The sequence below is a fragment of the Cryptomeria japonica genome, chromosome 7 (genome assembly GCF_030272615.1).
Source record: "Cryptomeria japonica chromosome 7, Sugi_1.0, whole genome shotgun sequence".
In the NCBI taxonomy this organism is placed as follows: domain Eukaryota; kingdom Viridiplantae; phylum Streptophyta; class Pinopsida; order Cupressales; family Cupressaceae; genus Cryptomeria; species Cryptomeria japonica.
Window position 1 is genome coordinate 425618760 of NC_081411.1, and position 25239 is coordinate 425643998.

The 25239-nt window shown below is 37.1% G+C and overlaps 1 protein-coding gene across 1 annotated transcript in view; it reads left to right on the forward strand.

Moving 5' to 3' along the window:
- Positions 1-25239, forward strand: part of LOC131043416 (adenylyltransferase and sulfurtransferase MOCS3) — a 169843-nt gene that overhangs the window by 31490 nt on the left and 113114 nt on the right. Inside the window, exon 2 of the mRNA XM_057976611.2 lies at positions 180-272. Within this exon, the coding sequence (XP_057832594.2) occupies positions 180-272 (93 nt within the window). The remainder of the gene's footprint in view (positions 1-179; positions 273-25239) is intronic.

Below are 25239 nucleotides of genomic sequence, written 5' to 3' on the forward strand. Positions count from 1 at the left end.
GGCATTATGTGGAAGGTTGATTGATCGTTACTATATTCCAGTATTATTGGTTGTATAGTTATACACATCAGAATATTAGGCATACTGAAAAGTTTCCGATTGTGTAAAAATTTACTACTCTGGTATTGAATAAATATGCTTTACTTTGATAATGTCACATTTGGTTCCTTTTTGCGCAGGTCAATCAAAAATATTGAAGTCTTCAGTACTGCTTGTTGGTGCTGGAGGATTAGGATCACCTGCTGCGTTATACCTTGCATCTTGTGGGATTGGTGAGCTATTCCCAATAAAAAGTAGATAAAAACAGTGACAATGAAGGAATAAATCGTAAAAATTTTTATACGTGAATTCAGTCCGTTTTAGTTCAAAACATTTGGAAGACTATCATTCAATTTAATCATAATGTGATCTTTTTTTGAAAATCCCATTTGGCATTAAGTAGAATTTGATTTCTATTTTATAATTTATAACCTTGCATCTTGCTTCTAGGGCTATCGTGTATATTTTATGTTTGATATAATATATCCAATAACCACGGCCCACTAATTTTTAATAGACAACAAATATGTTTTTGTGCCTATGGTTTGCAAACGGTTTTTGGGCAATTGTAAACAAAAATCTTTCCACTAATTGTTAGGTTCTTTTCTGTGGGTACTCACTGGAAGAAAATTAAGCTTTGAGTGAAGTTATTTGGTATCTTATTTGGTCAAAAGGTACATAAATGATTTCAACGATAAAGGTCATGCATATTTAAGTATTAATTAGAGCCCATGTACCATTTCATTTGATAAGATTTTAAGTTATGGTTATATCAACTACACTGACAAATACCTGCTTTGCTCGAGTCCATAGTACACTCTTTTATGTACTGAATTAAGAGTACTTAGTTATTAAAGGTTGCAATGCAGTATCAACAGACAGGACCTATAACTTGGTGGGGACATGACTTGTTCTATGTGTCTCTTCATACTCATCCATCTCATATGTTATTCTATTATATAATTCAAAATATAAATTTGACGTATTTTCTATGTAATGTGCATTGTAGGTATGTGGCAAGTAGAAATAGAGTCAACAAGGACTCTTTTGCCCTTGGACCCGGACCTGTGCATTGGTTCAACTTTTTGGCCCGTGACTGAAAATCTCCCTTTGGCTTGGTCCTAGATAAGCCTGAATGTAATGTCCCTTACTTGGCTCACTTGGAAAGTTGGGACAATTTCCTAGATTCTTCTGCTTACTTTATCAAGTACTTATGCATAGATCCAATAATGGAAGATATGCCAAATGTTATGTCTGATATAAACAATAAAATATGCAACTGATATGTATTACTGGCAGCGTTGTGATTGCAAATATGAATATAACTTTGAGCGATATGCTACTGTCTCGGATTTTGACCTCTAGGCTTGCAACTACAGTTATGTATACATTGTCAAAAGGCTCCTTTTAATATATGCAATCATGACATGGATTTCTCCTTCTTGACTGTAACATCTGATTTGCTAATTCTATAAACTGTAACAGATTGTAATCTTTATACCACTCGCTAGTGATATATTGTCTCCTCTGATGATGTCCTATCTACTTGCACTTGACTGGGCTGTCTGAGATCTCTGTATAATGATCAGCATCATCAAATAGGAATGTATTTACATATAAGTCTAATGGCAGCCTGAAGCAAGCTACGAAATGATCTTCTCAACTTTCTGGAACTCTTGCCCAATATTGTAATCATCAAATATTTCCCATATTATTCCTCCTCCCAATGAGCATGGGTTTTGTTTTAAATATCGCAAAAGTCCGATCGGTTGCATCTCTTCATTTGGAGTAGACATATCTCATTCTTTTATCGTGGCTCTTCACAAAAACTAATCGCACCTTTAGTGTTTATTCACGTTATTAATTAAGGACGATTTGCTAAGGCCAATCGTTCTTTATGTTAAAGCATAACAATTCAGTTTTGTCATATAAATAACAATGATCAGTTTATTATTGCTGCCAATAAACACTAAAGCTGATTATCACTGTCTATTGCTGAGGGGACAATCTCTGACACCTGCAGTCCACTTTTAATATTTAAATTTATTTATTTTGCAGGTTACCAATCAGGATGAATGCAGATCTATTATATAAATTTTTTTATTGAATATTTGTTAATAACAGTAAAATTGTTGTCTTAATCGTTATTGCTTCATGTAATTATTAATAAAGATAAAAATGAATATTTGATATTAATAAGGTGATTAATATGTGATAAGTAATATTAATATGAAGGCATATTAGTGATCTTGTTATTGATGGGTTTGATTATTTAATACTAAGGAGGTTCATTCATATCTTTAATTTGAATGAACAATAAATAATTGATGTATAAGCATATTCTGGTAAATCACTATTATTTGATAATATGGGGACATCACACTGAAGTTAATTGAAAAAAGTTGAGATTTCTTTTTGATAAACCTTCATTTAGAAAAAGTAGTGGGATGTTAAGAAATTGACCTTTTTATCTTGTGGCAAATGGAATTTGAAATATAAAATTTAAATTTAGAAAATCAATTTTGTTAGATTGGTTCAGCATTTTGGTTGGTGACTGAAAATCTCCCTTTTCTTGTGCCCAAATAAATTTGAAGAAAAAACATAAAAAAATGTTATGATATTTTTTGGTGAACATTCACTCAGGAAAAATAGTGGCACGCAAAGAAATTAACTCTTTTAGCTCGTGGCAAATGAAATTCTAAAAATAAAAAGCATATTTAGAATGACCAAGCTTTTCAGAATAGTCAATTTGAAAAATAAAAACATGATGCGTGTTTTGCCAATTCAACAAAATAGTGGCACACAAAGAAATTAACTCTTTTAGCTCGTGGCAAATGAAATTCTAAAAATAAAAAGCATATTTAGAATGGCCAAGCTTTTCAGAATAGTCAATTTGAAAATAAAAACACGATGCGTGTTTTGCCAATTCAACAAAAGAAATAAAAATTAAATTGAACATTAAAAGAAATTCTTTTTTAGTGCACTCACCTACCCAAAGCACATGTAAACTTCTTCCTGCATGCTTTGTCATTTTTGTTTGTCACAAGAGTCAGTTTTTTCCTCCACATGCCATTTATGTTTTTCCTATCCACAGTATTCACCTCACCATTGTTTTTTCAATTATTCCACCCTTACTCTATGATCCCTCTATCAAAATCTTTGAACCTTTCATATTTGTTTCCATCTTTCTCTTGCTAACCATCGCTTGTCACTCTTGGTACCTGTAATTGTTCATCACTTGCTCTCCCTATTTGCTACCTTTATCCCCCCTTTTCACTGACACCTCTTCACCTCTGTCTTAGGTTTCTCCCTTGTGCTGATTTTTCATATCTTTCACTAATCTTTTGAAAAACAAAACTCCACATGGTTTCACTCTACCTTCTGGTTTTTAGCTGACCTACATATCCACATGATCCCTTTTAACCTCCCTTTACCTACCTTTTCCTTGTATACGGTTTACTTATTGCTCCATTTAGTATCTTCAACTTTGTGTCTCAATTGGTGTCTCTCCAAATGTCATTCCAACATGTTTGCATTTTGTTCACCTGTGCGTTTTCCAGGTTTCATTCAGTAGTTAAAGACAACCCTCCATAGTGCTTTTGTAATGTCCCCACTTCTCTAGTTACTATTCAGATGTGTAAGTTCACCTGTTACCCATCTCCACAAGTGAAGTTCAGTGTATGGAGATGATTGGTTAGCCAAAGGGGACCAATACTTAGTCATTTTCATGCTTTGGTGGACTTAATAATATAATTTTATAATATAAAGTTATAAAAATCACTTTTTGTAAAAATAGAAAAAGTTGATTTAAAAGATGTTTTAATAAGACTTTATAATTCACCCCATGGCACATCTTCCTAGGTGAAAAGGAATTTTAAAAGGTGGCCAAATTTTAATGATGAGCTGACCCTCATACCCCTCGAACTTATGGAGGGAGTTGATGCTTCTAGGGGTCGAATTAGGTTTTGGGGGCTAAAAGGAGGCTGCACGTGAAAGATGGGCATTATGTTATTTTAATGATTGTTATTCTTCTTCTCTGCAATATTCTGCCATAGCAGGTACAACAGTGTGGAGGCCAAGTTGGAGACGGAAACCTTCAATTACAGGTAGGTTGGACGATACCTCAACCATTTATCCTTCTTCAGCACTCAGGAAAGATCAGTATTCAGGCCATTCAAGGGTCAAATCAAGTGGATTTTTGTATCAGATTGCAGGGCTAGCATTGTCAATCAGATCTGAGCAGTTTGGTTACATTTTTCAGCAAGTTTGTTGCACTTTTAAGCCAGCCATACCTTCCCTAGGTTAGCCGTACCATTTGTGGGAGCCTAAGGTTGCAAAGAAATAAATATGGAGGGTTTTGGAGCAACTTTTGCTTGTGAAACCATTGTTAGGAGGTAGCTAAGGCATTTTGGTGGTCTAATTGGTGAAACCCCAACATATTTGAATGGTATCAGCAAATTAGAGGGGAAAGGGAAGCAATTTTGGTGATCTCTCCTGGCAAGATTTTAGATTAAGCTCCAATTCAGCTATTCATCCCTTCAATTGTTTTTGATAATTATTGTTTAAAGGAGTAAAACATGTTGGAGCAGTTGGTGCACATTGGAAGCTCTTGTAGCAGCATTTTCATTCAATAAAGTCAATAAAGAAGCCCTCCAGGCAAGGTGTTGGACCCTTGGTAGGCCAATTTGGCATGTTAGTGTTGAAATTTATTTATTCTTGGTATTTGTTAGTTGTTGTTAATAAATTAGACATTCGGAAAATTAATTTCAATAGTTGTAAGTTGTTCCTATATTGATTTCCAAAATTGCATTATTTACATTCAAAAACCTCAAAAATGCATAAAAACCAAAAGAACCTCATCAAAACCAATAAAATTGTACTGCTGGTCAAAGATTCAGTTGAGACAACCAATCAGATTTGTGCCAATCCCTAGTTGGCATCTTTCAGTGTTTGTTTTTGTATTCCACTTTTTTTGTTCTTTATGTACTATCCCGAACTGTGAATTTAAGTCAGACTGCTGATTTGTTTCCAATATTTGTCTTTGACCAGCAAAGAGGTTTTTGCTGATTTTTGTTTTGTTTTGATGTTTTATGATTTTTTTGTGTTTTTTGACTTGCATGAATAATGAATGCAAGATACAAGGAAATAAATGGACTGAAAATAATTTTCAGAATCTTGAAATTTACAACAACAAATTATAATTTCAATTATAGAGCTTATTTCCCACAAAAAAGACAATTTTCATACCAAGAGTCCAATCGCCTAGCCTAGATAGTGCTTTTTAATTGAGAGATCTCACAAAAATGACATTATAGGGGCTTCCCGGTTGCAACAACTCCTCCAATAAGGTCTATTAGCATCCACTATAATTATCAAAAACTTTTATTGAAGAAGTAATTAAATCTGCTACAAGTTCTAACAGGCTCCGAGGAGAAATCATTGAATTTGCCCTCTAATCCTCAAAGAATTGCTCATATTGTTCAAATCTGCTTGAGAAAGTCTAATAAAACCACTTATTTGCTGATTCCTACCACTAACAATGAATTTCCTACCAGAGTTCTATGACTCGTGGTGAGTCACGCGAGTCAGCGGGCCGGATGACCCTTGGCGGGTCACGGTGACCCTAACTCGGGCTCGGACGGGTCAGGGGGCGTGACTCGCCGAGTCCGAGGGTCGTGACCCGACCAACGTCACTTAAAAAATTGTAGTAAAAAAAAAAAAAACAAAAACATTTTTTAATGATTTTTTTGCCATTTCCCTTTCTTATAACCCTAAAAGGGATTGACATTCACTTTTATGAGTGGAAGAGAGGAAAAAAGAGAGGAAGAGAGAAAAATAGGAAGCCATAGTTTTGCAACCAGTTGAGAGGAAGAGGTGAAAAGCTTGCACAAATCACATTGGGGCAGCACTACAGTTGCAGGCCCCTTATTGTATCACATACTTTCTACAGAATTATCATCTGACTGTGGGTAGGCTTCCCACCGTGGTTTTTCCCTTTACTGGGTTTTTCACGTACAAATCATGGTGTTATGTGGTATGGTTGCATTGTGTTAATTCTTTGTTTCATTCTTAAGTTTTATTGCTTACCGGTATCTGTTTCTGCTATTTTGGTATTCAATGTTTATGTGCTCCGGTTAAAGGTTATAAAGTGGTTTGATTAATATAATCTGTTGACAACTGATTCACCCCCCCCCCCCCCCCTCTCAGTTGTCCACCGGTTATCCTAACAATTGGTATCAGAGCTTTGGTCCTCTTTTGCAGAAGCTTAACCGCTTGAGGTAGATCGTATGGCAACTAATACTTCAAATCCACCGGCAACTATTTTCAAAAGAGAAATCCCTAAGCTTGATGGAACAAATTATGGGATATGGAAAATCCGAATGGAGACTTATCTTAAATGTCTTGGCAAGGATATTTGAGAGATCACTGAGAAAGGATATACACCTTATGATCCGGTATCTGGCAATCTTGCTCTTGCAGACGTGGACAAGAATATTGAAAATGATTGCAGAGCTAGAGAAGCCCTCTTGTGTGCACTCAATGATTAGCAAATCATGGGATTGAGTGATAAATCATCGACAAAGGTTATGTGGGATAAATTGCAAACTCTGAATGAAGCTGATCCTACTGTCAAAATTGCTAAACTTGATGGTTACCAGGTAAGGTATGAGAACTTGAAGATGGAAGATAATGAAAGAATTGCTACATTTATGGAAAGAGTAAATGAGATTGTTATGGGAATTCAATGTTGTGGAGGATCTTTGAGTGAAGATGAAATAGTTTCCAAAGTCTTAAGAGCCCTTCCATCGGCTTACAAGATGAAGGCGATTGCGATTAATGAATTGAGAACAATGGCAAACACTTTAGTTAACAAAGACATTCTGATTGGGAAATTTTCTGCTTTTGAGCTTGAAGAATTTGGACCTTCTGGAGCTGCAAAATCTGAACTTGCTTTTCATGCATCATCATCTACCGGCAAAAGTGATTGGAAAACCTTATATGCAAAAGAATTGGAAGATATGAGGAAAGAGGATGAAGAAATTGAGCAACTTGGAGCCTTATTTGCTAGAAGAGTACCTAAAAGACCGGTAGGAAGTAAGTATGAAGGAAAAACACCTTTTAAATGTTTTGCATGTAATAAGATTGGTCATTTTACATCTAGATGTCCTGAAAGGAATGCAAGATTTGAAGAAAGAGTTAAGAAATCTTTTAAGCCTAATTAGAACAAATATAGATTCAAGAAAAGAAAACAATGCTACATAGCAGATGAGGAAGGAGTAAGTGATGACTCTGAGGGTGAACCAACAACAGACTTTGCTAGTGGATCCGGCAATGGAAAGGAATGGGTGTTCTATGCTTTAAAAGAAGATGAACTGGAACTGGCTATCAAGAATGAAGAAAAGGCCCTAGCAGCAAAAGTTGAAGACAAGGATGAATGGGTAATTGATAGTGGATGCTCACATCATATGACTGGAGATAAAAGAAAATTTATGTCCCTGCAAGAATACAATGGTGGTCAAGTTAGATTTGGAGATGACAAAGCATGTTTGATCAAAGGTAGAGGTATTATTTCTCTGGATGGCAAGCATAATACTGATAATGTCTATTATGTAGAAGGTTTAAAGCATAATCTTTTATGTGTTGGTCAATTGGTGGACAAGGGATTCCAACTTCAGTTTAAAGATAGAAAATGCAAAATCATTAACAAAACTGGCTTGGAGATTGCAATTGGTACTTAGATTGGAGGTAATATCTTTCACTTGAACACTGGTAATAAGACATGTTTGATTGCTCATATTGATGAGAGTTGGTTATGGCATAAAAGGTTGTGTCGTGTTAATTTTGATTGTATTGCTAAGATCAGTTCAACAAAGGCAGTTAGAGATATACCTAAGATTATAAAGCCTCATAGTCCAGTATGTAAGGAATGTCAATTGGGAAAGCAAGTTAGAACTTCTTTTAAGAGCATACATGATAAATCTAATGACGTGCTTGATTTGATTCACATTGACTTATGTGGTCCAACAAAGATTAGAAGCTTTCAAGGTGATAGATACTTCATGTTGATAATTGATGATTATTCTAGAATGATGTGGGTGACTTTTCTAAGGGAGAAGTCTGAAGCCTTGGAGAAATTCAAGATCTTTAAAGTAAAGGTGGAAACAAAAACTGGATTAAAAATCAAATGTCTGAGATTAGATCAAGGCGGTGAGTTCACTTCTCATGAATTTAACAGTTATTGTGAGACAAATGGAATTAGGAGATAGTTATCTGCACCTCGGACTCCTTAGCAGAATGGAGTAGTGGAAAGGAAGAATAGAACCATTTTGGATGCAGCAAGAACTATGATGATGGAAGCCAAATTGCCTCACATCTATTGTAGAGAAGTAGTGAGTACAACAGTCTACACATTCAACAGAGTTCACATCAAAGGTGAAATTGGTAAGACCCCTTATGAATTATGGTTTGGACATACACCCACTGTTAAATATTTCATAATTTTTGGAAGTAAATGTTATACCAAAAGGGATGATTCAATTGGGAAGTTTGATCCTAGATGTGATGAAGGGATATTTCTTGGATATTCAATTCAAAGCAAAGCATATAGATGTTATAACAAAAGACTACAGAAAATTGTGGAGAGCGTTAATGTGAAAGTGGATGAGCAATACAGAAATCAATCTATATCATATGACAGGGAACTGGCAGTGGAAATGATCATAACTGAACCGACAATGCCTCAACCAGTACAAGACATTGAGATAGTTGCACTAGTACAATCAAAAAATTCAACTGTGACTGATGATCAAAACAGTGAACCGGAAGTTCAAAAGACACCAAGGTATGTAAGGTTAAATCATTCTGAAGATCAAATCATTGGAGATAGGAGCAAGGGATTTATGACAAGAAGAAGATTGACAAATGAAGAGGTATGTCTTATTTCTCAAATTGAACTGACATCTGTTATTGAAGCTTGGAAAGATAAACATTGGTTAAAGGCTATGGAAGATGAATTAGATCAGATACAGAAGAATGAGACTTGGACTTTAGTTCCCCGGCTTAAAAATAAAAATGTTATTGGAACTAAATGGGTTTTTAGGAATAAATTAAATGAGGATGGTCAAGTTGTAAGAAACAAGGCTAGATTGGTTTGTAAAGGATATTCTCAAATGGAAGGAATTGATTATGGTGAGACATTTGCACTTGTAGCTAGAATTGAAGCTGTTAGACTATTTCTTGCCTATGCAGCTTACAAGAACTATAAGGTCTATCAAATGTATGTTAAATGTGCATTTTTGAATGGTGAACTTGAGGAAGAAGTATACATTGAGTAGCCTGATGAATTTTCACTGACAGATGATAAAGATATGGTTTGCAGGTTAAGGAAAGCATTATATGGATTGAAACAAGCTCCTAGAGCTTGGTATGCAAGGTTGGATAAATATCTTTTGAAGCTTGGTTTTACTAAAGGCAGTGCTGACAGTAATTTATATTACAAGATCACTGCTGATGATATTCTGATTATTGAAGTATTTGTTGATGATATCATTTTTGGAGGAGAAGATAAATTGTGCATGGAATTATCTAATAATATGAAGAATGAATTTGAAATGTCCATGATTGGTGAGATGAGATTTTTCTTAGGTTTGCAGATTACTCAAATTGACAAAGGCATCTTTATTTGTCAAACTAAGTATCTAAGGGAATTGTTGAAGAAGTTTGGTATGGATAATTCCAAAACGGTAAGTACTCCTATGGTGACAAGTGAGAAATTATCTATCAAAGATACATTTGCACCGGTAAACTTGACAAGGTATAAGTCTATGATTGGTGGCTTGTTATATCTAACTTAGACTAGACCAGATTTTATGAATGCAGTAAGTATTGTTTCAAGATATCAAAGTAATTCTAAAGAAAATCATGAATGTGCAGTAAAAAGGATATTCCGGTATTTGCAAGGAACAACAGAATATGGTTTATGGTATTCTAGAGATAATAACTTCACTTTATGTGCCTATATAGATTCAAATTGGGTAGGAGATACTGATGACATGAAGAACACTTCTGGTGGAGCTTTCTTTCTTGGAAAGAAATTGGTTTCATGGATCAACAAAAAACAGTCATGCATTTCTTTATCTACTGCAGAAGCTGAATATGTTGCAGCAACAACTAATTGCACTCAAGTCTTTTGGATGAAGCAAATGTTGAAGGATATCAAGGTAAATTATAGTGAACCGGTAGTTATCTATTGTGATAACTCTCCAACTATTGACATGTCTAAGAATCCGGTATCTCACTCTAAGACTAAACACATCAATAAAATATAACTTTCTGAAGGACAAGGTGGAAGAAAAGGAAGTCAAATTGGTTTATGTGAACACTAAAGAGCATATTGCAGATATATTCACTAAATCGCTGTCTAAGGAATCATTTGAGTATTTGAGAGACAAGTTAAGGGTATCTACTCCTCCGACAGAAACTTAATTGATGGAGCAGACCATCAGTCCGGTATGCATCTTCAACTTTATCCTTTGCTCCGGGTTGATATAGTGGTGCTACTACTCAGGGGGAGTAGTCAGCTTTGAGATTCATAGAATTTTGATATCTATGTCATATATTTGGCATTGATGTCAAAGGGGGAGAGTTATATGTGAAAAATGTCTATGGGAGAGAGATTCAGATCAGTTTCAGATTGGACTGCACTCCTCAGGGGGAGTTGCTAGGATTTTCAGTTTTTCATTGTTATATCTTCTATGAGAAATGTTTAGCACTTCTTGGCACTTAGATGTTTTTTTTTTCACATCTAGTGTTGCCATCAATGCCAAAGGGGGAGATTGTTGGCAATATGGAGGAATTGATTATGTGTTGCATTGATGTTTTGTCATTGATGTCAACACTAGCTGTTATGGTTGGTTACCGGTAGAAGATCTTGTGTTACCGGTAAGGGTTTAAGGTTTTATCGGCAAAGCTTTTAGTGAGAATCTTTGACAGAATGCAAGTGGTGTTGGTGCGGCTTCTAGATGGAATTCAAGATGCAGAAGGTGATTCTTGACCGTGACTCAATTGATTGGAGACATCGCTTTGGCGTGGTGGACCCAGATTAGGTCTGGTACCTATCTAGGTTATGGACTGGTATCATGTTAACGTGTTCTCTACACGTTACCAGGATGTTTTATGGATTGGTTATTGTTGTTTTGGTCTTAAGCTGACATGGCATATCATTGTAATATGGATGTATGTAATGATCTTATTGTAATATCTTTTAGGTGGCCGACCTAATTGATTTAGGCCTCAGGGTTTGTATAAATTAATGTAAGATCTCATTGTAGATCGTGTGTCGTGGTCGTGGAATGAAATATCATATGCAAAGAAGATTTGGTCGATCATAGGTGATCGAATTAGGTTTAAGTAAGAGGTCAAAGGCCTCTGGTATTGAGTTTAACCGGAACTGTAATCAGGCATGGTAGATGCTATCTCCGGTAGTTCATTCTTCTAGATTGTTGTCCAATTATCTTGAGGTGGTTATAACCTCTTTGTAGTCAGTGAGACTCCTTTGTAATGAGCAGTACGCTCTAGGCAGTGTGCCTACCTGCATGTGCAGGCCCCTTATTGTATCACATACTTTTTGCAGAAGTATCATCTGACTGTGGGTAGGCTTCCCACCGTGGTTTTTCCCTTTACCAGGTTTTCCACGTACAAATCATGGTGTTATGTGGTATGGTTGCATTGTGTTAATTCTCTGTTTCATTCTTAAGTTTTATTGCTTACCGGTATTTGTTTCTGCTATTCCAGTATTCAATGTTTATGTGATCCGGTTAAAGGTTATAAAGTGGTTTGATTAATATAATCTGTTGACAACTGATTCACTCCCCCCCTCTCAGTTGTCCACCGGTTATCCTAACAACAAACACAAACATAAACTTCATACAAAATAATCTATTGGCTGTTTTTGTTTAGGGGTTAATTTTGTAATAATTAAAAAATTGTTTTTCAAATTTTTAGGTGACAGAACCTTTGGTCAGATTTCTTCGTACGGTGGATGAAGAGGGTATTGCCAATGGGTTTCCTTTATGAGGCCATGGATAGGGCCAAAGAGGCCATATTGCATTGCTATGGTGGAAACCATAAACGATATGAAATCATTTGGTGCATCGTTGATTGTAGATGGACAAACCAACTCCACCAGTCGATACATGCGTTGGCCTACTACTTGAACCCAAAATTATACTTCTTTGATACATCTAAGGTTGACGAGGAGGTCGTGACAGGTGTTATTACATGCATTGATAAGATGGTCCCAAATGGTGTCATGAGAGATAAAGTTCTTGATGAGTTGGAGGTGAGATTTTCTATATCTTATTTATGAATTTGGCAATGTTGACTCTCGAGAAACATCTAGTTTTCATACATAATAAATTATTCTCTATATTTGATCTATCTATTCAAGGTTAACAAGGGTGTAGAGGGGAAACTCTTTTCTTCACCTCAAGCAATTGATAGGAGAGAAAAACAACTAGGTAAAAATTTTAGTTCAATACTACAGGCAAAAACTAGAAACTTAATTCTTATATATTTTTTACTTAAATTTAATATTTTTAAATGTTTTTTTGTAGATTTATGGTGGGAGAATTATGGTGTTGGCACGCCAGATCTTCAAATGATAGCCATCTGTATTTTGTCCCAGCCATGTGTGTCAATCCATTTCAATCTATGTTACCTTGAGTTTTTGGGACGAAGATGATAGGGGATGGTGGGACAAGTTTCCGGGACGATAAATTTTTTTGCCAATTTTGGGGGCAGTGGGGGGACGACAATATAAAATATAGGGAAAATTTTAAATATATAGGGAAATTTTAAATGTTCACATGAAAACTAGATAAGCATGTATGTATACATTATATTCATATGAAAACATGGACATGTATGTACATTATAGAACCTTAACACACCACATTCATAATTCATAATTCATAATTCATTGTCAATACTCAATATGCATTTATAATTCAGAATTCATCGTCAATACTCAATATGCATTCATAATTGAAAATTCATTGTAAATATGCCAACACTTGTTTGCATGTAGTTCATTGTTTCTTTCTGGTTGGAGGATATTTTGATAGTATTCCATTACTATTATGACCTATGACCACTTATTTATGCACTACCAAGTTTTGGATTTTTGTGAAATTCATTACCAAGCTGTTATTCATATTGCTGAGTGCTTTTGGCTATGATTCAGACCTGTTTACCTTTCATATCAGTGAAAAGTCCAATATTGCAGACCTGCAAGCTTTTTTTTATGCACTACCGAGTTCTGAGTGTTTATGAAATTTATTACCAGGCTGCTGCTCATTATTTCTAAGTGCTGTTGGAAGTGATTTAAACATGTTTACCCATCATATTAGTGAAAATCCAATTTTACAGACCTATAATAAAATTAATTTTTTTTTAGAGCATTTGAGTCTTTTTTAAAAAATGTGTTGGGAAAAGAGGGACGTTTAGGGGACGTCACAGACGCCCCCAACCATATTGGGGACGGGGGGACGTCCCCTTTGAGAATCACTACTGTCCCTAAGTTTCCGAGACGTTTCCCTGAATTTTTGCAATTTTGGGGATGGGGGGAGTTGGGGACATCCCCTTCCCCTCTCCGTGTCCTTGAAATGTTGTCGGGACGGGGATGGGGGATTTAGGCCCGGCTAACCTGGATTTCAATTCATGGTTGCCTTGGTTTGCTTGCAAGGTTGTTCATGTTAAGTACTTTTCAAACTAACAATTGTCACAAGCTCATAAAGGTTGCAATTGTTCATTGACAAACAAGGGTGAGGTTTGAACAGGATATTAATGGCATCGGTGACGAAGAAGAGGTGGAAAGTGAGCTAAATTACATCTTTTCCTGTACTTTGTTCCAAGTTTGCAAGAATAAATTGGTTTTGCTTGAATGGAAAATGACAAGGCCACACAATACTTTTTCCTCACAAAGTGCTGATTACATTGGAAAACTCTGCTTGGCATGACCTCACTAAGATTCCACTTTGTACTTATAAATGAGTGCACTTTTTAGGTAATAAAGCCACTTGAATCTTCTGTGAGTTTTATAAACAAGTGGTTAAGGAGAGCTCTTCAAAACTCTGCTTGTTTGTAACGATGGCAACATCACTTTACATTCCACCCAAGTGCTCTTTTTAGGTGGTGAAGCCACATGAAAGTTTTACCTTGCATGACCAAAATGGCTAAGTTGATGAAATATTCCACCCTAGAAAAGTCATTGAATGATTCTTCCTCAAACTCTCACATGGTGCAAACAATTTAAATCTCTGCCTAAAATGATTTTTTTCTCAAGTGAAAAAGATTTTTGCTTAGTGCAAGAGAGTGAATATATTCTGCTTGACATCACTTAAAGGTGGCAATATCACTTAAAATATTCGCTTCATAACCTTGGTACACATTTGTAGTGGTTCAACTACATGAAAACCTTGTCTAGCATAGGTAAATAGGTGACATCAAACAAAAGTTTTGCCAAAGTTTGTGAACATTGCTAAGCCACTTTCCACTAGCTATCATGAAAAGTGTCTCAAGTGAATGATGCTTGTGCCTAGACTATATTAACCATTATAAAAAAATATTATAAGTGAAAAACATGGTTATAGTGTGCAAAGCGCATGCCCAAGATGGTTATTCCATCATATGGTTTTGTCAAGTATCCTTAAGTGACAACTTCAAGGGTAATAGACACCTAGGAGCAGTATGCAAATATTGAAGTAAAATAAGTAACAAAATTAGGTACCTGGGTTTGCGTCGAACGAGTATGCATTGTGGTAGCTTCCATATCCCTATTTTCATGCATTTATCATTGACTAGAATAGTTAGAACAAGTTCTTATAGTTTTTTGTTCCTTTTTCTATGATATGTCAGAATCATAATATTCCTAGGGTTTGATTTAAGAATAGATCCTAGGATTTTAGGTTAGATCTTTAACAAGTAATGAAATAAATCTCAGACATGTTTTTTGAAGCAGTCACCGGCTAGGAGGGACCTCAAAGAGATCAATCCAGACCGGTCAGCAAGAGTAAGCACAACGGAGACACAGGGACATGATGGAGGCAATGCAGAACAGATTGAATTATATCATGAAAACTGATTACAACCAACCGGTAACAACTGGGTTACAGAAACCGACTCATAGGACTGCTAAAATATGCTCAAAATACAGAAAAGGTCACAACCAGGACCTCAAATCGTAAGCTCTATCTTCTATGCTTAGTCTAACTTCTTGATTACATTCTAATGCTCTATTACAATGATTTATATGATCCAAGGGGATCCAGCTAGCCCAAAAAAGGATCAAAACCCGAAGAACAAGACCTAACGTGCAAAACCAACAAGATCGGCCTCCGCCAAAGAAATTCCTTCGGAAAATCCAAAGGATGAAGTGTAGATCATGGGAAAAGGTCAACCACACGCTAAGGAACATAGAAATCAATGCTCAGAGCTCTGCAAGCTATGAAATGGATCCGGTAGATCACCGATGCAAATAGGTCCAGGCAATCGGTAATAGAAAACTGTCTCAGAAACCGGTAGCGATAACTTGCCGGAAAATGATCCAAATGCTCCATGTTTTGGGAATAAGGAAGATGATCAGATCTTCAAGCAAAATCCAACTCCACAGGTTTCAGTTAGCCAAATCCGGGACATAGAAAGAAATACTGAAACAACAAACAAAAAGCAAAACAGAAAGGAAATATTTTTGGTTGATGCAAGATTGCTATGAACCGGGGATGAGGCTGCATGAGACATCTGGGGTTGTTGAAAAAGTGAGTCTCTCACTTTGCTGGGGTCAGAGGAAAACCAAGGCGGTCTACCTCCGCCTGAGAAATACTCCTTATACTGATTGCTCCGGGTACTACGCCCAATCCTACTGTCCAAAATGTCTTCAATCTGATCCGGTTCCTTCTGGGGCTACTGTTTCTCCAAGTCTGCAATACTGCCCTCACTTAATTCTGGTTCATGATACTGATGAAGATTTGCAAAGTTAAACACAGGTGAAATACTCAGACTATCTGGTAACTCCACTTCATATGCATTCCTAGAACTGAACCTTCTCAAGATCTTGCAAGGTCCAAACTTTCTCATCTACAACTTGTTATAAGTTCCAACCGGGAATCTTTCTTTTCTTAGATACACCATCACTTCATTGCCAACTTCAAATTCCTTATGTCTCCTCTTCTCATCTGCGCTCTCCTTATGCTTGCTGTTCATGTCCTCCAGATGTTGCTTAACTTGAGTATGTAAGTCTTTCATGTGATTTGCAAATTCTTCTGCTTTTGAATTTCTCCGGTCTTTACTGCTAATATCTCTTAATTTTGATATACCTCTAGGATGTACTCCGGTAACAATCTCAAAAGGTGTTCTTGCGGTACTCCTATTTACTGAATTATTGTAGGCAAACCCTGCTTGTGCAAGAATCAAATCCCAACTTCCGGTTTTATCTCCAACTAAACATCTCAACAAATTTCCCAAGCTTCGGTTAACTACTTCTGTCTGTCCATTAGTCTGTGGATGAAAAGTAGAACTGAACTTCAAATTTGTCTTCATCTTCTTCCAAAGTGTTCTCCAAAAATAGCCAAAAAACTAAGTGTCTCTGTTTGAAACTATGCTCTTAGGTAATCCATGCAGTCACACTACTTCGTTGAAAAATAGATTTGCTACATGTAATGCATCTGATGTCTTCTTACAAGGTATGAAATGAGCCATCTTTGAGAATCTATCCATTACCACAAATATAAAATCATTCTCTCTCGGTGTTTTAGGCAATCCAAGTATGAAATCCACGCTTATATCCTCCCAAGGTCTTATCGGTACTGTCAAAGGTTTATACAATCCCACATTCTGACTACTACCCTTTTGCAACTTGACAAACTCTACAACTTTGCACATATTACCTAACATCCTTATGAATCTGGGGCCAAAATTAATGCTCACTCACCAATGCTATTGTTTTGTCAATACCAAAATGTCTGCCTAATCCTGCATTGTGTTTCTCCTTTATTAGATTCTCCCTCATAGAACTCTTAGGTATGCACAACTGAAGTCCTCTAAATAACATCCCATTCTGAATGAAGTAATCCAACCACTTGCTTCTATCTACCGTAATCGATTCTCTACATGCTCTCCAAGGTTCTGCAAAATCCGGGTCATCATCATACAAGGTCTTCAATTCCTCAAATCCTAATACTGTCACTGTCATCTTTGTCAGCAAATTCCTTCTCCTACTCAATGCATCAACAACTTTGTTAGATTTCCCACTTCTATGCTTCAACACAAAGGTGTAACTTTGGAAAAATTCTACCCATCTCATATGTCTCTGCTTCAACTTACTTTGACTGTTCAAATACTGCAAGGCTTGATGATTCGTACACAACACAAACTCCTTAGGCAACAGGTAATGTCTCCATTTCTTCTAGGCTTGAACTATGGCATAAAACTCTTGATCATACATTGAATATCTCCTTCGGGCATCATTCAATTTCTCACTGAAATAAGCTACTGCTCTCCCTTCTTGACTCAAGACTGCTCCTATTGCTGTTCCACTTGCATCAAAATCCACTTGAAATACTATATTGAAATCCGGTAAAGCCAACACAGGCTGCTCAGTCACCTTCCGTTTCAACAGTTCAAAACTTTTGTTTGCTTCGGTGGTCCAGTTGAATTCCTTCCGATCTCCCCTCATGGTCTTAGTCATAGGGTTACAAACTGAACTGAAGTTTCTGATGAACTTCCAATAGAAATTAGCCAATCCATGAAATGATCTTACCTCTCCAATGCTTTCCGGTGTAGGCCACTCAACAATTGCTTTTACTTTCTCAGGGTCCATCTTCAAACCATCTTCAGATATCACAAATCCCAAATAGACTAATTCTTCCTTCATGAAAGTACACTTCTTAAGATTTATTAGCAACTTTTCTTCCCTCAACCTCTGCAAAACTTGTTTCAAATGCAACAAATGCTCATCTTTTGTCTTACTGAAAATCAGAATGTCATCCAAATATACAATAACAAACTTACCCAAGAATTTCTTCAATACCTCATTCATCAGCCTCATGAAAGTACTCGGTGCATTAGTTAACCCAAAAGGCATCACCAACCATTCATAGAGTCCTTCATTTGTCTTGAATGCTGTCTTCCACTCATCTCCTTCTCTGATCCTAATCTGATGATTTCCACTCTTCAAGTCTATCTTTGTAAAGTATTTGGCTTCGCTCAAATAGTCCATTATGTCATCCATCCTAGGCAAAGGAAACCGGTATTTCACTGTGATCTTGTTTATTGCTCTGGTATCGGTGCACATTCTCCACTCTCTATTCTTCTTAGGTGCTAATACTGCTGGTACTGCACAAGGGCTCTAACTTTCTTTGATCAAACTTTTCTTCAACAACTCTTGCACTTGTCTATTCAACTCTTCATTCTCTGTTGGTGTCATCCGGTGTGCAACTTTGTTAGGCAAACTAGCTCCGAGAACCAGGTCCATGCAATGACTGATACTTCTCACAGGTGGCAATCCATTAGGCACATTATCTGAAATGATGTCTTCATATTCTGTCAGCAAATCTTTTATCTCTTCCGGTTGTTCTTCTTCATGCTCCAGATTCTTAGTCTTCTTAGGAACTAAGGGAAAACACACATTCTCATGTCTCAATCCGTCCAGGAATTTCCTTCCATCCACCAAATAGATTCTAGCATTCGTACAAACTTCATTCTTCAAAGGTTCCATCAAGGGCAACAAGGTTTGCTTCATCTCATTGGCCACAATAGTGTATGTATTCTTCCTCCCATCATGTATTGCCTGTCTGTCAAACTACCAAGGTCTACCCAACAAAAGATGACAAATATCCATAGGCGTAATATCACACAAGACTTCATCATGATAATTCCCAATCTTCAATTTCACCAAGCATTGCTCACTTACTAATAACTTATGTTCATCCTGAATCCATGCTATCTGATAAGGCTAAGGGTGCTTCAATCTTTCCAAATTCAACTTGCTCACCATCTCTTCTGAAACAAGATTATTTGAACTACCACTATCAATAACACCTTTACAACACTTACCGGATACGTTACATTTGGTCTTGAACAAATTCTTTCTCTGCAAGGGCTCTTCATCTCTCCCGGTATGACGCAAAGCTCTCCTCATCTTCAACAGTTCTCCATCTTTTGGTTTGTTATCTGATCCGGTGGGGTTTTCTTCCACCACTGCTGCTCTTCTGGTATTCTCTGTCTTCTTACACTCGAAAGCACGATGTTCTTCTCCTGCACACTTATAGCAACTTCCTCTAAATACCCTCTTGTCTCGTCTTTTGTCATCTCTTGCAAAATTCTCATTCTGGTAGCCATCTGGTTCTCTCCTCCGTTAGAAATTTATATCATGTTTCCAGTATGAATTACCTTCTTTGTTCACTTCTTTGTCCTTGTTCTGATCCTCTACCTTCGGTATATCCTCTTCCTCCTTGAAATCTTCCTCCGGAAAACCTTCCACCTTTGCCTCTGCTCATGTCTTTTGTTTTGTTTCTCTTCTGCCTTCAGGGCATACTGGTAAGCCTCTTCAACACTCTGTAATTTGATCAAACTGAGTTCATCTTGTATAGACACACACAATCCATTCAAATATCTTGCAACTTGTTCAACTTCATCATCAACATGTCCAGATCTAATATTCAACTTGTAAAATGCTTCGGTGTATTCCTTCACACTAGATTCCTTTTGTCTCAAATTCTGCAACTTCCTGAATAGATTCACTTGATAATCAGTTGGCATAAATTTTGATTTCAACTTAGCAACCATCCGATCCCATGTCTTGATCTTCTCTTTACCTGTTCTTTGTCTATCAACCTGCAAATGCTCCCACCAAAGAGATGCATGACCTTTCAACTGGGTACAGGCGTAATTCACCTTCCTTTCTTCTGTAGTGTTTTCAAAATCAAAATATTTCTCCATCTCCGAGATCCAATCCATCAATTCATCCAAATCCAACTTTCCATCATATTCCGGTGGGGTAAAATGAGGTTTAGTATTCGCCCTACTCAAAACCCTCAAAAACCTTTCCTCATCCGGATCAACCTCCAGTGGGTTTACTTGTTCTGCCGAGGCTTCTTCTCCTTCATCTTCGCTTACATCTTCAATGTGTCGGCCTCTTCTCTGGGCTGTCTCCACGGCTTCCAACCGGGCTGCTATTCCTCGCAACATTTCCATCACTGCAGGGTCTGCATTCCCGCGTGCTCCACCATTCCTAGTTCCTCTTCACGCCATCTTTACGCTTGTCCTCTGCAGCTGCAGGTTGGATCCACAGTCCGCCACCCTACAACAAAATTCTCAGGACAACGCAATCTCCGGAATGAAAGCTCGCTCTGATACCACTTGAAGCAGTCACCGACTAGGAGGGACCTCAAAGAGATCAGTCCAGACCGGTCAGCAAGAGTAAACATAACTTAAACGCAAGGACATGATGGAGGCAACGCAGAACAAATTGAATTATATCATGAAAATTGATTACAACCAACCGGTAACAACTGGGTTACAGAAACCGGCTCATAGGCCTGCTAAAACATGCTCAAAATACAAAACAAGTAATAACCAGGACCTCAAATCTTAAGATCTATCTTCTATGCTTAGTCTAACTTCTTGATTACATTCTAATGCTCTATTACAATGATTTATACAATCCAGGGGGATCCAGTTGGCCCAAAAAAGGATCAAAACTCGAAGAACAAGACCTAATGTGCAAAACCAACAAGGTCGGCCTCCGCCAAAGAAATTCCTCTGGAAAATCCAAAGGATGAAATGTAGATCACGGGAAAAGGTCGGCCACACGCTAAGGAACATAGAAATCAACGCCCAGGGCTCTGTGAGCTACGAAAGGGATTCGGTAATCACCAATGCAAATAGGTCCAGGCAACCTGTAACAGAAAATTGTCTCGGAAACCAGTAGCGATAACTTGCTGGAAAATGGTCTAAATGCTCCACGTTTTGGGAATAAGGAAGATTGTTAGGTCTTCAAGCAAAATCCAACTCCACAGGTTCTGGTGAGCCAAATCTGGGACTCAGAAAGAAATGCTGAAACTGCAAACAGAAAGTAAAACAAAAAGGAAATATTTTTGGTTGATGCAAGATTGCTATGAACCGGGGATGCTCCTGCATCATTTTTTAATCACAACATTCTAGATTCAAAGATTCATTGTGGTTAGGGTTTCAATACTCTTAAATTTTTTTAACAAGTTTTAGAGTGAGTAAATCACCAAAATGTCATAGGGTGTTTAGGCATCAAATTGCTCTTTTTAGAAATAGCTGTTTTTTGAAGTGATTGTTTTTGGTTTTCTATTTTTGGTTGAGAATGAGGGCCTATTTTATTTTTTACTCAAGGTATCCCTATGACCCAACCCGACGCCTAACTTGCCTTACCTTGGACTTACGACCAAGTTGGAGCCAACAAGGGGCAAGCTGAGGCGAGACTAGTCATCTGTGGATGTATGCAGCCACTTGCAAGCCACGTGCATTAGGGAATGAGGGCCTATTTTTAGGTTCAATTAATTTTTAATTTTTAAATTATTTAGAATAGATTTGCTTTGAAGAGTCTTTTTTTTCCCTAGTAAGTGTTGTCATGGGGACAACTCCTTTTTATTTAATCTAAAGTTACATATCATCAATTGGGTTCTATAACTAGGAATCCCATAGTTGCATCAGATACATCATGGCTGAAGCAAATTCATAGACCTTGTCAATTTGTCTTGGGGAAGTAAATCTCCATTTTGACCAATGAAGCGCCCAAATGTTCCCAGATATTTCCTCTCCAGCCCTTCTCTATATAGTATCAAAGCCTGAGTAGTCATAGAGTTTCGCTTTGGTGTTGCCGCATCATAACTTTTAGCGATAAGTCCATGGGAAGGACGAATCTCCATAGTATTGAATTCTCTTAAAGTAGTTGCTTCACTTAATTAGGGACAACATTAAGCAATACTAGACCCCAAGAATTCCTTCCCATTATTTATATTATATTTTCAAAAACTGCCCAATAGACTCGTCCGCCATGGACTTGGCCTGAACTCCACAAGGATTTACCTACAATGGTGATGAATGCATTGATCATCTCCATTCTATCATGGGTCTAGAAAAGCTGCTTAACTTGTGTCTCCATGTTTTCCTCTGGACAAGAACAATCTATTCATCCCAGCCATCCTTGCGTATCACAGTGTCGTGCCAATCCATAAAAACCACATCTTTAAATAATGCTGCTTTGAAGACACTAGATAATGCCTATATTTTCCTGAATGGGCTCGTGTTGCAATCTCAATTTGAGGCCAATGTGAAACAGTTTACCAAATCATCCTTTCCTGGCTAGATTGTTCAATTCAAACTTTGCATTGAGGATAAGGTTGCCAGAATCCATCGATCAATCAAATCCAACTATCATTAGGTACAATGAAGTGTGGACATAAGTCCTCAGATGGATCCTTAAAGATTATACTTAAATCAGTCTTGTGCATTGATTTTTGACCTCTTCATTACTCGTGGTTTGGAGTTGTTATAATCCATTGTGGTATCTGAGTCCAATGAGATCAATTGTAATTATCTTAAATCATGTTTTAGGGGCACACATCCAACATCCCGTATCATTGATAGTAGTTAACATCTCCAAATCATCTAGAATGTCTATGCTATCAATTTTAATCTTTCATCTTTCACAATTCACTTGCCGAATTTGGCTTTTTTTGAATGATTACTTGCTTCATATCTTTTGAAATAGATTTTGAATCACTAATGACCTCTATATTGTCTTGTAATATGCCCATGTTTGCCAAAGAATTGACAACTCTGTTTGCTTCTCTTAAAACATAGGACAAAGTGAAGTTGCTAATATGATGAAGACAATTCCAAATTTTGTAAATCCAAGGTTTCAGTTTCCAACTCTGCACTTTTATGTTACTAACATCATTAATACATATCTGAGAATCCCTATCAATATTCACATTACTAAATCCTTTCTTCTTGCACATCCATAGTCCCCTCGCCAAAGCCTCAAACTCGGCTTCATTATCGGTCGTAACCCCTAATTTCCTAGATAGGGCTCAAATTCATTCACCTTTGTCATTTTTGATGATGCACCCAGCATATATAGGTCTCGTATTGCCTTTAGTAGCTTCATCAAAATTAAGTTTGATCGTACCCGCTTCAGGCGCAATACATTTAGCCTCCCCCCTTTTTGAATTTTTGCTTGATATTCCCTGGCAATGGCATGAGTTTGTCCCAATTCTTGTACATCTTGTGAATCTATTCGCATTAACAGCTTTGCAGATGCCAACTTCTATTTTGCGAATGACCTCATTTGCCATCATACTTTGGTCATAGAACGTCCTCTTGTTGTGCCCTTCCCATAAGTGCGATATTAACATCAATGGGGCAACCAACCATAAGTCTCCCCAAGAATCCCATTTGTTAATGCTTGGCTAGCTAAGCATAAATTATAATAAATTGTCATGTTGTGGATAACTCTAGCCAAGCTTCGCTTGTAACCAGTCCCAACACTTCATAGTAAAGGGGCACATCAACAACAAGTGATTAGTGGTTTCGTCATGCTCATAAAAAAGGATACATCTACTTCGTCCTTGGATCCCAAGTCACCACAGTCTATCTCCTGTTTAAAATCTTTTTATGTAGAGCCGTCCACATGAATGCATCGACTTTTGGAAGAATAGATTTGTGCCAGCAAAATTTCATTGGCCCAATTATTTCTATTGTTCATTACTCTTTGAATGTCATATCCAGGCTTTATAGTGTACTCCCTCGATCGTGATCCACACCATATCACCTCATCTTCATTGTTGACTAATGATATTCTATGCTTAGCTAATATCTGCATAAGCAAGAGCTTGTCATTCTTTGGGATTAGGAGTCCATCATGGTTTATCCACTTATGATTACTCCCCGTACCACCTACAGTGGTTATTATGTAATTGGCCACCTTTATTCCATATATTTGTTTTATGTTATCTATCCAATTTGTTGTGCCAAAAGAGTTTGATATTGTAGAGTTAACATTCCATGAATCATACCAAAATTCTGCCATTAGACCATTCCTAATCTTCCATGTAAGATGCTCGACTATTAACTTCCTACTCTCCCACAAAAAAATCCAAACAGGTGAACCACCCTGCGAATTAGCTATTGTTAAGATCCTTCGAGGGTCTAAATTGTCAAGATATTTTCTTTGCAAAATTTTGCACCATAGTTTCTTTAGCTCTCTAAAATTTTTTCAACTTAGTTTAGCTCCCAATGCCAAATTTTGTGTTTCCATATTCCTTAGTACGGCTCCACCAAAGCTTTTTGGGAGGCAAGCCGTATCACAATGAATTAAAGGCATTCTTTTGTCATCCTTGGACCCTTCCCATAAGAATATTTTTAGGTATCCTTCTATGTTTGCTTGTGCCTTATTTGTTTTCCTGAGGCATGATATAATGTAAATTGGTACGATTGATAGCACAAAATCATAGTTATCCTTCCTACCAAGCAAAGCCATTTGCTTTTCCAGGCAACCACTTTGTTTTTGCAATTGCTTATTGTGCTCTCCCAATGATATGACATGCACATGCCTTTCAACAATGGTGTCCTAAAATATTTAGAGGGAAGTTTTGATATTGGAAAACCAAACAAATTTGGTAATTTCCTTTGTAGAGCTTTTTTAGTATTAAATAAGTAAATCTCACACATCTTTATTTAAAATCTGCCCCGATGTTGAGGAATACGTGTCTAATGCCACTTTGATGACTTCGACTTCACGCAGATCAGCCTCTCCTAGTAGTACAATATTGTTCGCGAATTGGACCTGTGAAATTGGATCAATTCATTCAGTGATTTGAATGCCTTTCCACAATCTAGTTGAGTTGAGTCTTTTATAATGTTGTCCCATTGCTTCAACCATTATGACGAAAAGAAATAGGGATAATGGATCCCCCTGCTGAAACCCATTTGTAGCGTCGAAAAAGCCGTACATAGAATGATTCACCAATATCAAATATCGGGGAGTCGATATGCAAGACATAATGATATCCAACCATTCCAGATTGAATCCAAATTTGCTCATGATAGCCCTGAGAAAGTCCTAGTGCACCCTATCATAGACCTTACATCTAACTTTCTGAGGATGCCTTT